Genomic DNA, 14,381 nt, shown 5'->3' with positions numbered 1-14,381 from the left:
AAAGACTTAATGTCCAATATTAATAAAATCTTTATTTCAATATGCTGTTTTAAGTAAACTGTGAGAGACATGATGTGGGTGACTTGACTCAATGAAGTTCATGATTTTAAGTTTTCAACCACGATGAAACCGCAACACAAGCACCATCTTGGATACACAAAGGGCACACGCAATTTTACAGGTCCAGTGTAGTGTGAAACTGCCTTGTTTAGTTTCTATTAAATTGGATACATAACTGTCTTTATGTTTTCATCATGCCAGCCACCATAGTAGTCAATGTTATTCAGTAGTCGTAACATTCAAGCGTATTGGTTGACTGATGAGTGTGTGTTGTGCACGTGCATATGTGTGTGTGCGTGTGTTTGCTTAAATACAGTGAAACAACTCTGGCTACATCTATGACTTCAGGGGCTAATACAGCTGCATGCACACTGAGATGTGTTCATTAATTTCTGTTTTGTTATTTATTTATTTAATTTTTTCATTGCATCACAAATGTCATGGACTTTTGGAGTCCCAAAGGCTTGAGTCCGAGACAAGTCAGAGTAAAAATGCATCAGAGTCCATGACAAGTCCATTAAAATTGGACTAAAATTGGGGTACTCGAGTTTGACTCGGACTCGAGTCCAAACTCGAGTACCCCAAATCTAGAACTCTTACATGTCTAAAGATCAAGGAAAATTGTATTCGTCATGTTTGTTCCTGAATAAAGCAACATTTCACACTTGTAATTTTTAAAAAGGGGTTATAAAAACCTGCTACAGAGCAGGGTTAGTATTGCGGTGCCAAAGGTATACAGCTGAAGTGATGCAATGTTAGAATTTCACAGTAGGCTGTTTAGCAACCCACAATTAATAATGAAAGACCTCAGTGCTTACCTCATTAAATATCCATGCATTTTTACAGTTGCAAAAACTTCTCTATCTATCTCTATCTCTATCTAACATTCTCTATATGAGGGTAACCAACAGTGTCGAACTGATGGCAGTGATGGCAAACGTCTAGGTTACTGTTGTGACCTTCATTCCCTGATGGAGGGAACGAGACGTGTGTTGAATGAAGCGACACTATGGGACTTTCTTGAAGGCCTCGGTTACCTCTGAATTTGAGAAATGCCAATGAGAATTTGGCAGACAGAATTTGCATGTCCCTTCCCCGGACATACGGGTATAAAAGGAGGGAATCGTGCATCTGTTCATTCAGGTTTTGCACTGAGGAGTCGAGAATAAGGTTCAGCCGTAACAGTGGCTCGGTTCAGCGTTGTGGACAGGGGGACACAACGTCTCCTTCACTCCATCAGGGAATGGAGGTTACAAAAGTAACCTAGATGTTCCCTGTCTGTAGTTCACTCAATGTTGTGATGAATGAAGCGACACTAGGGGTCCTTATTCAATGAACTGTGTACGTGAGCTGCTGACGCAGGTGCGGGCAGGCAGTTGCGTGCCAAAGCAACAGGCTGTGTCAGACTGCATGTACCCTTCCCCAACACCCCATAAAAACCTCATAAACATTTTAGGTTCCCGGCATCCCGAAGGGGGGGAACAAAGCAACGTGCCAAGCATGGGAGCAGGCTGCGGCAGATTTGCCTTTTCTCTCTCTATGTTTCTAGCATAGAGATAAAGTGGCTGGGGCCATTTTAACGCTATAACACGCATCAGTGAAGGCGTTCTTTTCCAACTTCTATTCTTTCAGGAGGAAAAGACCCCGCAGAGACCACCACTTGCCCAGGCTGGGGGAGGTAAAGTGTGGCAAAATACATCACATGGGTTTTCAGGCCACATGTGGAAATGGCACGGTGGTAAATCCTACCTGCTGTGAGGAAGGAGTTGCTACAAACATGGTGATCGGGGGGCAACGGGGACTGCCCAAGGGAGATGCGGGTATGCCAGTAGGGGGACCGTACTGCGGAAAATACACACACAGGGGGATTAATCCACAAAGGCCCATCCTGTGGAGCACCTATTCCAGTACAGAGTAATTAGTACACGTAGTGTGTCTGGTCGGGGAATTCCTCAGACCAGAGGGCTAGGGAGGAAAAACATCCATGGCGCGTGATTTTAATGGACTCTCTGGGCGAAAGAGTGCACGTGATCACCTCAGTGGAGGGGAAAGGTGCTATATGCAAGTGGAACATTTGGTCAGACATTCCACATTGCCGAGTTCTTCATGCTCAGACCTGAGAGAACACAGGACCAACTCAACCCTGATATAGTAAAATCTCATAAAGGTATTGGGTGTTGCCCAGCCCGCTGCTCTGCAGATATCTGCTAGGGAGGTGCCGTTGGCCAATGCCCACGAGGATGCCACAATTCTTGTAGAGTGTGCTCGAACACGCAAGTGGGCGGGCACGGCCAGGGTGTGATAGGCCAAAGTGATGGCGTCAACAACCCAGTGGGAAATCCTCTGTTTCGAGATAGTGTTCCCTTTCTGCTGTCCACCAAAGCAGACAAAGAGCTGCTCAGAACATCTAAAGCTCTGCGTGTGGTCCACATATGTACGCAAAGCACGCACTGTACACAGCAACAAAAAGGCTGGGTCTGCCTCCTCCCGGGGCAGCGCTTGCAGGTTCACTATCTGGTCCCTGAAGGGGGTCGTAGGAACCTTGGGCACGTAGCCCAGTCGTGGTCTTAGGACGACGTGTGTCTCCAGGTAAGTGTCGCTGACAGAGAACGCCTGCAGGTCCCCAACCCTCTTGATGGATAGGAGCGCGATCAGGAGGGACGTCTTCAAGGATAGGGCTCTAAGCTTGACTGATACTAGCGGCTTGAAGAGGGGTCTATGAAGGCCTGAAAGGACCATGGAGAGATCCCATGAGGGGAACAGGCATGGCCTGGGAGGGTTCAGCCTCCAAGCACCTCTAAGGAACCTGATGTTCAGATCGTGCTTCCCTAGGGACTTACCGTCCACTGTGTCGTGGTGAGCCGATATGGCGGCTACATAAACCTTCAATGTGGAGGGGGACAGCCTCCCCTCCAGCCTCTCCTGCAGAAATGACTTGGTTGATCATGTCTACGACAGTGGGTGGTAGGCCACTTAGATCTTCCGCATCCCATCCAGGGACTAGACATGGAGGTTCCAGAGGTCTGGGCGTAGATGCCAGAGGGTGCCCCATCCCTGAGAAAGAAGGACCTTCCTCAGGGGAATTTGCCAAGGGAGGGGCATGAGATCCGAGAACCAAGTCCATGTGGGCCAATAGGGGGCCACCAGAGTGACTTGTTTCTCATCCTACCTGACCTTGCACAGCACCCATGCAAGTAGGCTCACTGGGGGAAATGCATACTTCCACAGCCCCCGGGTCAGCTGTGTGCCAGCGCGTCTGTCTCGAGGGGAGTCTCTGCTAGGGAGTACCAGAGCGGGCAATGGGAGGTCTCTTGGGAAGTGAACAGGTCTACCTGTGCTTTGCCGAACCGCTCCCAAATCAGCTGGACCGCCTGGGGGTGGAGTCTCCACTGAGCGTGCCCTGTCGCGACAGCACGTCATAGCCCGACCTGGACATAGGTGGATCGCAACTGCTCTGTCCACCTGGGGGACCTCCGAGTACCTGTGAGCCACCCCGCCATCGAGGGTATTGAGAGTGGATGAGCGAGGAGGTCGGTTTCGGGCAGTGAAAGGTGCCCTCCATTAACTTGTCAGCTCAGCATGCACCTACGGGAAGAAAGGTCAGGGAAGAAAGACCGGGGGGGCGTGGCTGTGAGCGCCACCCGGAACCGAGGAACAAATCGTCTATCCGTGAGGGCTGCGGGGAGGACGGAGGGTTCCAGTCCAACCCCACGCTCATGGCGGCCCAGGCAAGCATGTCGGCCATCTGGACGTCAGCCTCAGAATGGCCGTGCCGAACCGAAGGTGGCAGTCCAGTCGAGTCTTCTGCGTCAGACGCCGGGATGCTCTCCGATGCAGCAGCAAATTTGTCATCCAGCTCAGATCATTCTGTCACAAGCCACCCCGGCCCATAGAGGCGATGACGAGCCAGAGGGGCTGATCATTCTGCCACAGGAGGCATTGAAAAAGAAGATTAATTTGTTATGTCAGCTGTAAAGGAAAGCAGTTTTAGAGACTGCTCAAGTTATTACATTCTAATAAAATATTATAAAGACACAAAAAGTTTTATAAAAATGTGTACCAGCATAATAGTACACATAAAGACAAGAAACAAGCATTAAGAAAGCAAATAGACTCAATTTTGAGTTCATGTTGACTTTAATCCAAGCTGGCAGACAGAGTTGAGGGAAATGTTGATTGTAAATATAAGTACCAGTATCAATACAACATACTCCCATAAAAATAAAAACTATTTAATCTTTTATTTGTATATTTATTTTTTTTCTTATTAGAGTATTGACCATTATTATTAGAACTTGACTGTTTACAATGTTGCTGCCTAGACAAAGAATTTCAGATCATGCTCTACACTTGAAATATAGCATAATGTAGCGAGTGAGTCATATGGATTGCTTTTATGGTGCATTTATGGTGTTCCTTTTTTGCCCCTTTTGGACCATTACAGTCATGGTCATCATTAGCTGTTGTCATATGGAAAAGAGCTGCATGACCATTCTCATTTGTGTTCACAGAAGAAATAAAGTCATACAAGTTTGGAATGACATAAGGGTGAGAAAATAATTTAGGTTTGAAAAAATATATATTTTGGGGTAAATTATCCTTTAAGAATAGTACAAATAAGCTCTTTTATTTTTGGACAAACAACCTTATGTGGTAAGGCTGGCTGACTCAATGACGAGATCCTGAAGTTCAATCCAGAGATTTGACATAATTTATCTATTTTTGATTGCACTATATTTTATCCTGTATTTCATTGTGTGTGTGTGTGTGTTAACTACTTGCTTGTGTCTCACCATGTTCATTACGGTGAGCAGAAAGCGCTGTGCAGCCTCAGCACCATGGTACTGCACCATGTTTGCATCTGCCACCACTACCGTCTCCACTGTATATTCTCTGCTCAGCCTGATGGTGTTTCTCCTGCCGCGTGCCTCTTCTACTCCTTTTGCCTTTTTTTGCTTTTTCTTGTCTAATACACACACACACACGAACACATCAAAAGAACACTGTCAGAAACATACTTTATGGACGAACAGAAATGCAGACTTTAATTATTTACAAGCGCACTGCAAGCATAAAATAAATGAAGTTGCACATACCACTGTTTTCTGGTGATAATGTTGCAGTAACCTCTGTACTAAAGGGTGTGATAGAGTTACCTTCAAATGTCTGTGCCATTACTTCAGATGTGTTTATATACAGGAAGCTATCTACTGCTTAAAATGTTTGTTTATCAGACTTAAATTGGAAGATTATCTTCACACTTGTGAGACTCCTGACAATTCCCCGGTTGGCCAATAGGGGAAGCAATGAACCTTTTGACCTCTCTCCACTCTGTTTGATTTATGACCTAGTTCACCTGTGCCTAGTTTTGTCATCTGTATTTAAACCCAGTCTTTTCAGTTGTTATTTGCTCAGTCTTCTCTTGAAGTAAGTCAGCCTCAGTTTTTTCCCTGTGCTATATGCATGTATGTTCTTATACTTTTGAGATTTTTGATTTCAGGAACTTTGGAATTTCTCCCTTTTTTTGTGCCTCTCAAAAAAATTTAAAAAAGCATGGACCAGTCAACAATCCACCATGGAAAGGCACGAACATGTCCTGGCTAGACAAGAAGCTGCGGTTGGGAGACATGAGCAACTGCTTGTCCAAATTCTTCACACTCTGCAGAGTCTTACCAGCCAATCTTCCAACCCGGTTTCTCAGGCTGCTCCGGTGCTGTCTCAATCTCCACTGACCACTAGCTCCTCAACACTATTCCGGCAAGCCTGGATTGTGCCAGGGATTTCTTACTCAGTGCTCCTTGACCTTTGAGCAGCAGCCTATCACCTTCCTCTCAGACAGATCTAAGATTGCTTACCTCCTCACCCTGCTGACTGGGAAGACTTTATATTGGGCAACAGCAATCTGGCAGCAGCAAACATCGCCATGTTCTAGCTACCAGCTTTGCAAATGGTGTTCGATCACCCAGTCTGTGGAGATGAAGTGGCTAAGCAACTCTTACGAATCCACCAAGGGAACCTCAGTGTCTCTGAGTACGCTATAACTTTCTGTACTTTAGCTGCAGAGAGCAAGTGGAACATGGAAGCCCTGATAGCAGTCTCTCAGACACTATCAAGGATGAACTAGTCTCCAGAGGGGCTGTGGCAGATCTGGAGACACTGATTGATTTGTCTATATGGATAGATAACCGACTAGATAAGGGAGAGAAGGAGGGAACGTCACTCCACCCCTTATCCATCATTTGAAGTTCGGGTTCCACTGAGTTCAGCGTCCACTGACCTTCCTCAAGTTTAACTTCTGCTCTGGAGGAGCCCATGCAGATGGGGCGTACCCATCTCTCTCAGTCTGAACGTAACCGAAGAATTAAGGAGAGGTGCTGTCTCTTTTGTGGGGTACCTGGACACTTCAGATCTTCCTGCCATCACTGATAGGAAAAGACAAGGACCATCCATCCTGTGACGGGTCAAGCAACTACTCATGAGTCTGGGGCAACTGGAGTCCTCCTCAACATATCACTTCCTTGGGGAAGGGGTGAAAAAACTTCGTGGACTCCGGGGCCGCTGGAAACTTCTTGGATGATAACCTAGCCGTCCTTGCCTACACTACCGTGGACTGAATAAGGTTACTGTTAGGAACCAATACCCACTTCCCCTAATGACTTCTGCTTTTGAGTTGCTTCAGGGAGCGACTATTTTCACCAAGTTAGACCTGCAAAATGCTTACAACCTTGTCCGTATTCGTGAAGGTGATGAATGGAAAACTGTATTTAACACCCCTTGTGGTTATTATGAATACTTGGTTATGCCTTTTGGTTTAAGTAATGACCCCGTTGTATTTCAAGCTCTCATAAACGATGTCCTCAGAGATATGCTAAATCATTTTGTTTTTGTATACTTAGATGATATACTTATCTTCTCCAAGAGCTTCCATGAGCATGTGCAACATGTCAGACAAGTCGTACATCGCCTCCTGAAGAACAACCTGTTTGTTAAGGTGGAGAATCTCATTCCTTGGGTTTATTGTCTCGAATGGTCACATCCAGATGGACCCTTGCAAGACTCAGGCAGGCTACTGACTGGCCACGCCTCATCACAGTTAAGGAGCTGCAATACTTTTTGGGGTTTGCCAATTTCTATAGACGTTTTATAAGGAATTTTAGCTCCATAACTGTACCTCTTACTGCCCTTATTAAAGGTCTCCCTAAGAAGCTTTCTTGGACCCTAGAGGCAGTCAAGGCATTCAAAGATATGAAGAAGCTTTTTGTCACAGCTCCAATACTTACCCTGCCTGAACTGGAGCTCCTTTTTATTATTGAAGTTGATGCCTCTAACGTGGGGGCTATACTTTCCCAATGAGCTAGCACTGATGGGAAACTACACCCGTGTGCTTGTCTCTCTCCTAGTGAACTTAATTATGACATTGGCAGAGAACTGCTTGCGGAGAAGGTGGCTTTGGATGAGTGGCGACACTGGCTAGAAGGGGCTAAACATCCATTCCTTGTCTGGACTGACCATAAGAACTTGTCTTAGGAGGCTAAGTGACTCACACCACGTCAGGCCAGGTGGGCAAATTTTTTTTAATCGCTTCCTCTTCACCTTGTCCTACCACCCAGGCTCTAAGAATCAGAAACCAGATGCATTGTCCAGGCAGATTGATACACCAGAGCAAGTTCAGAATCCTGAGCCGATCCTCTCAAGCACCCGGATCATGGCACTTATCCGGTGGGGAATAGAGACTATTGTCAGGAGGGCTCAAAGGACAGAGGCAGACCCAGGTAATGGCCCACCAGGCTGTATTTTTCTTCCCAATTCAGTTTGTTCTCAAGTACTTCAGTGGGGTCACTACTCAAGACTGACAAGTCACCCTGGTAGTGGAAGGACACTTGAGTTCCTGAAGCAACACTTTTGGTGGCCCAATATGGTGGAGGATGTCCGTTCTTTTGTTGCGGCCCGCCCCACCTACACTCGAAGAAAGACACCTAGGATGCATCCTAAAGGGTTGTTGCTCCCACTTCCCATTCCATCCCGACCTTGGTCTCACATCTCAGTTGATTTTATCATGGGACATCCGCCATCTGAAGGTAACACTGTAATTTTTGTTACCGTTGACAGATTTTCTAAGGCTTGCTATTTTTCTAAGGCTTGCCAAAAGCTTGGAGGATCATCAGAGACTCCAGCCACCCTAGTCATGGGCTGCTCTCACTGCTACCATCAGGCAGGTGGTATCGCAGCATCAGGACCCACACCAGCTGACTACATGACAGTTTCTTCCCCCAAGCAATCCGACTTTTGAACACTTGATCTCTCACAATCAATAATCAGCACTGCACTTTATTAATCTTATATCTCACACTGGTGTAGAACAGTTAAAGGATGGAGGACAGGAAACAGGTCTTCAGCACACGGTAAGCCTTTTAATTCCCTTTTTGGTGACAGCAGTAGTAACATACACACACACAATACAATAAGGACTCAAACGCTGGGTTTGCTGTCGGTCTCTCTCTCCCCATGCTCTGTGGCTGCTGGCCTTTTATCCGCTCTCCTCGCTCTACTGCAATTAGAGACAGGTGTTAGACATAATTTGGCTCAGGTGTGAGTGCCCTTACCGCTTTTCTCTCCCGGACGGGCGCTTGACCACGCCCCCGCTGCCACATACCCCCACCGCCCGACTCAGGCCGGGGCGTCATCCGGCCTGCCTACCACTCCCCCCCATTTCTGGAGAGGAAGTCAGCGGCAGCCATCTGCACCCCCGGTCTGTGGACCACCTTTAACTTAAAAGGCTGGAGGGCCAGATACCAACGGGTGATCCGGGCGTTAGTATCTTTCATGCGGTGGAGCCACTGCAGTGGGGCATGATCCGAGCAGAGGGTGAAGGCCCGCCCCAGCAGGTAGTATCGGAGGGTGAGGACCGCCCACTTGATGGCAAGACACTCCTTCTCTACGGTGCTGTACTTAGTCTCCCTTAAGGAGAGCTTCCGGCTAATGTACAGCACCGGGCGCTCCTCTCCCTCCACCACCTGCGAGAGTACGGCCCCCAGCCCTCTGTCTGAAGCGTCCATCTGCAATACAAAAGGGAGAGAGAAGTCAGGTGCATGCAAAAGCGGCCCCCCACAAAGTGCAGCTTTAATCTGCGTAAACGCCTGTTGGCACTGCTCTGACCATTGGACCGGATCTGGAGCCCCCTTTTTAGTGAGGTCAGTCAGCGGGCTGGTGACGTCCGAATAATTAGGCACAAATCTTCTGTAATAGCCAGCCAGCCCCAGGAACTGCCTCACCCCCTTTTTGGTCTTAGGTCTAGGGCAAGTCGCAATCACCGCGGTCTTATCAATTTGGGGACGCACCTGGCCATGACCCAAGTGGAACCCCAGATACCGTACCTCCACACGCCCAACCGCGCACTTCTTGGGGTTTGCTGTGAGCCCCGCCCGCCGCAGCGATCTCAGGACGGCCCTCAGATGTTGCATGTGCCGCTGCCAATCATTGCTATAAATGATAATATCATCTAAATAGGCAGCGGCGTACGCGGTGTGCGGTCTGAGGATCCGATCCATGAGTCGCTGAAACGTGGCTGGTGCCCCAAACAAACCGAAAGGAAGCGTCACAAATTGGTGTAATCCAAACGGCGTAGTGAAGGCTGTTTTCTCACGGGACATTGGTGTCAAGGGGATCTGCCAATAACCCTTCGTTAAATCCAAGGTCGAATAAAATCGAGCAGTACCTAACCGATCGAGCAGTTCATCAACACGGGGCACTGGGTACGCGTCAAATTTAGACACCGCGTTGACGTTTCTGTAATCCACACAGAATCGAACAGACCCATCACTCTTGGGAACAAGAACAACCGGGCTGGACCAGTCACTGTGGGATTCCTCTATTACGCCCATATCAAGCATCGCATCTAATTCTTCCCGTACTATTTTCTTTTTATGTTCGGGTAAGCGATAGGGGCGGCAACGCACCACCGCGCCCGGCTCGGTCTCGATGTGGTGCTGTATGATGTTTGTACGGCCCGGTAGAGGGGAAAACACATCCGCAAATTCCTTTTGTAATTCAGAAACCTCTGTGAGCTGCCGCGGTGAGAGTTGGTCTCCACAAGTAACCGGAGTGTTGAGATTGTAGTTTTTGTTTATCTCCGGTCCGAGCTCCGCCCTCTCCGGAACTACCGTGGCCAACGTCACAGAGGCCGCCTCCTCCCTCCATAATTTCAGGAGGTTGAGGTGATAAATTTGACGCGCGCCCCTCTATCGGTACGTTTAACCTCATAATCGAGATCCCCCACTCGTCGTGTGACCTCAAAGGGTTCTTGCCACTTGGCGAGTAATTTAGAGCTCGATGTTGGGAGTAATACGAGTACCTTCTCTCCCGGTGCAAATTCCCGTAGCCGAGCACCCCTGTTATACAGCCGGCGTTGGCGTTCTTGAGCTTGGAGCAAATTCTCCTGTGTTAGTTGCCCCAGTGTGTGGAGTTTTGCTCTAAGATCGAGAACGAACTGAATTTCATTTTTACTATTAGAAGGTCCCTCCTCCCACGCTTCGCGGATGACGTCAAGGACACCGCGGGGGCGTCGCCCGTACAGCAGCTCAAACGGGGAGAACCCGGTGGAGGCTTGCGGGACCTCTCGTACTGCAAACAACAGGGGGTCTAGCCACTTATCCCAATTTCTAGCGTCATCGTGTACGAATTTCCGAATCATGTTCTTGAGCGTTTTATTAAATCGTTCCACTAGGCCATCTGTCTGAGGATGGTAAACGCTAGTGCGAATCGATTTGATGCCCAAGAGCTCGTAAAGTTCACGAAGTGTTCGTGACATAAAAGTCGTGCCTTGATCGATGAGGATTTCTTTCGGAATCCCCACCCGGGAGATTATCTTGAAGAGTGCCCCTGCAACACTACGTGCGGAGATGTTGCTCAGAGGCACTGCTTCCGGATATCGCGTCGCGTAATCCACTAGGACTAACACGAAGCGATGTCCGCGTGCTGACCGTTCTAATGGCCCGACGAGGTCCATCCCAATTCTTTCGCAGGGGACCTCGATTAATGGTAGAGGGCGCAATGGCGCTTTTGGGGTGGCCGGTGGGTTTACCAGCTGACATTCACGGCATGCCGCACACCACCTGCGGACGTCACCGCCAATGCCCGGCCAATAGAAACGGGCTATTAGACGGAGAAGTGTTTTCCGTTCCCCTAGGTGACCGGCCATGGGATTATAGTGAGCCGCCTGGAAAACCATTTCCCGGCGGCTCCGTGGAATCAATAATTGCGTTACTTCCTCCTTTGTTTGAGCGTCCTGCGTCACTCTGTATAACCGATCTTTAATAAGGGAGAAATTACGGATATGAAACGGCGACAACCGGCCGGAGTTGTTGACCATCGATTACTCTCACTTGGTCAAAAGCGTGCTTAAGGGTTTCATCCCGCGACTGCTCCAAGGGGAAGTCCCCCTCCGGGAATTCCCGGAGAGGAGGGGCGACCACCTCGCCCCTTCCCACGTCATTCGGAGCAGCAGAGGACGGCCCCGGCTCCGCCTCCCCCGCCAAAGCATCGCACATCACACATCCCTTCACTTTCATGCAGGACCCATCCGCACAAACTCCCTCCAATAACTTTCTAAAATTCGGCCAATCAGTACCCAAAATTAGCAGATGGGTGAGGCGGGAACTAACCGCTGCCTCCACACTATGTCTTTCTCCCCGGAATTTGATCGCCAGAGTCACCACGGGATACTTGTGAATATCCCCATGCACACACCTCACCCTCACCAGTTTAGCTGAGCCCAGAGCCCCGGGTTGAACCAAGCGTTGGTGGATGGTGGTCTGGTTACAGCCGGTATCCAACAAAGCTTGGTATGTACCCCCCTGGATCCTTACCGGAATCCGGTACGCTCCAGCCCGATCGGGGGCAGCCTGCGGGACATCGGAGACCCGCACCACTGTCCCTATTTCCATCAGCGGACACTGATCCCAGAAGTGGTCCGGGTCTCCGCACCTCCAGCAGACCGGCCCAGGCGCTGCGGCCGCACCCGTGCTGGCGGGTGCCCCCACCTGAGGAGGAGAGCGGCTGAAGGACGGGGAAGGGCTAGGTGGGTGTTCCCACGGCCGGGAAGCTGGTCTCATGAGTCCTCCGCGCCTGCGGGGGGCAGGAACGGGCCCTGGGGAGAGAGCAGAGCGAGAGGGAAGAGGGGAGGGAAGAAAAACAGGGGAAGGCACAGGGGAAGGGGAGGGAGGGAGAGAGGGCTCATCCGCCCTGGGAATCGCCGCCATGTGGTCCTCCGCGAGTCGCACGGCTTCCTCCAGCGACGCCGGGCGGTGGCACTGGACCCACTCCGCCGTTTTCCGGGGCAAACGCTGGACAAACTGCTCCAGTACCACCTGATCGACTAGCTCCTCGACATCGCGGTCCCGCGCGAGCAGCCACCTCCGACAGGCATCACGGAGCCGCTGGGCGAACGCAAACGGGCGGTCGGATTTATCCAGCTTCAAGGCCCGGAAGAGCTGGCGACTTTCTTCCGGACTCCGACCAACCCGTTGCAGGATGGCTCTCCTCAGATCGGTGTAAGCCAGGAGGCTTGCTGCCGGCAGCTGTTGTGCCGCGAGCTGTGCTTCCCCGGACAAGAGAGGGACGAGGCGGGCTGCCCACTGGTCGCGGGGCCAACCCCAAATTTCCGCCGTGCGTTCGAAGAGGTCCAGGAACGCCTCTGGATCATCTGCCGGCCCCATCTTCTGTAGCGAGGGCGGGGCAGGGTGACGCGGGGGTCCGGGGTCGCGGCTGCGTCTGGGGCAGCCTCCTGGCTGAGGAGGCTCCGGATGGCAAGCCGGTCCTCTGCTTGAGCCCGCATTATCTCAAAGAACCGGCGATCCTGGTCCTGTCGGAGCTCCACCAGAGCCTGTTGGTGGCCCTGATGAAGAGTAGCGAGGGACTGGAGGACTTCTGCCAGCTGGGAGGACTCTATGGGGCGATTCTGTTCCATAATTTGGAACAAGAACAGGTGTTCCTAATAGCTTCCCGGGTTTCGGCACCAGTGTAGAACAGTTAAAGGATGGAGGACAGGAAACAGGTCTTCAGCACACGGTAAGCCTTTTAATTCCCTTTTTGGTGACAGCAGTAGTAACATACACACACACAATACAATAAGGACTCAAACGCTGGGTTTGCTGTCGGTCTCTCTCTCCCCATGCTCTGTGGCTGCTGGCCTTTTATCCGCTCTCCTCGCTCTACTGCAATTAGAGACAGGTGTTAGACATAATTTGGCTCAGGTGTGAGCGCCCTTACCGCTTTTCTCTCCCGGACGGGCGCTTGACCACGCCCCCGCTGCCACAACTGGATTGTCAAATATATTCTCCACAATACAACTACTGTATATATATATATATATTTTTATACTCTTTATTGTATGTGTATTCTTTATTGTGTGTATTGTTTACTGTAAATTGTATATTATATTGTGTTGTGTATGTATATGTAAATTGTGTTGTGTATATATGTTGTTTATTGTAATTGGTATGTCTCGTCACTGTCATGAATGCTATGTTACTCGGAACTGCACACAAGAGTTTCACCTACTGTTGCACTTGTGTACATGGTAGTGTGACAATAAAGTGATTTGATTCATACCTTTAACCAAGTTGCCCTCTGCCAAAGAAACAGCTAAGCTCCTGTTACAATATGTTGTCCGACTACATGGCATCCCACAGGATATTGTGTCAGACTGTGGACCACAATTTACTTCTCCACTGTTTTGCCCAGGACAGAGGGCTTGGCTATCCACACAAGATCTTCCATTGTGGGTGGAATCCAACAAGCTGGCCCCTCGCTACATTGGCCCTTTCAAGGTCCTGCGCAGAGTTTATCCAGTGGCATACAGGCTACAACTTCCTCCAACCATGAGGGTCCACCCAACCGTCCACGTGTCACAACTCCAGAGGGTTGTAACCAGCCCCATGCTGCCAGCACCCAAACCCTAGTTCACCTGTGCCTAGTTTTGTCATCTGTATCTAAACCCAGTCTTTTCAGTTGTTATTTGCCCTGTCTTCTCATGAAGTAAGTCAGCCTCAGTTTTTTCCCAGTGCTATTTGCATGTATGTTCTTATACTTTTGAGATTTTTGACTTCAGACACTTGGAATTTCTCCCTTATTTGTTGTGCCTCTCCATGTGGATTATATACTTGTTTAAGTGTTGGAATTGCCTTTTCCCCTAAGACTGATTTGTGCCTTGTATCTCATCTTCAAATTACCTTTTGTGTTCAGTAAAGACAGCCCTTTGAACATCACACTGTCTCCAGCCTTGTGTCTGCATTTTGGTCCAAGAACCAAAGAGCCTCCAGTAG

General features: G+C 49.4%; 1 protein-coding gene across 1 annotated transcript in view; it reads right to left on the bottom strand.

Annotated features, from left to right (window-relative positions):
- Nucleotides 1–14,381, bottom strand: part of adamts17 (ADAM metallopeptidase with thrombospondin type 1 motif, 17) — a 273,229-nt gene that overhangs the window by 227,395 nt on the left and 31,453 nt on the right. Inside the window, exon 4 of the mRNA XM_052129527.1 lies at nucleotides 4,854–5,026. Coding sequence (XP_051985487.1) covers nucleotides 4,854–5,026 — 173 coding nt within the window. The remainder of the gene's footprint in view (nucleotides 1–4,853; nucleotides 5,027–14,381) is intronic.

This window comes from Xyrauchen texanus, chromosome 1, assembly GCF_025860055.1.
Source record: "Xyrauchen texanus isolate HMW12.3.18 chromosome 1, RBS_HiC_50CHRs, whole genome shotgun sequence".
Classification (NCBI taxonomy): Eukaryota; Metazoa; Chordata; class Actinopteri; order Cypriniformes; family Catostomidae; genus Xyrauchen; species Xyrauchen texanus.
This window is presented reverse-complemented; position numbering and strand designations above follow the sequence as displayed.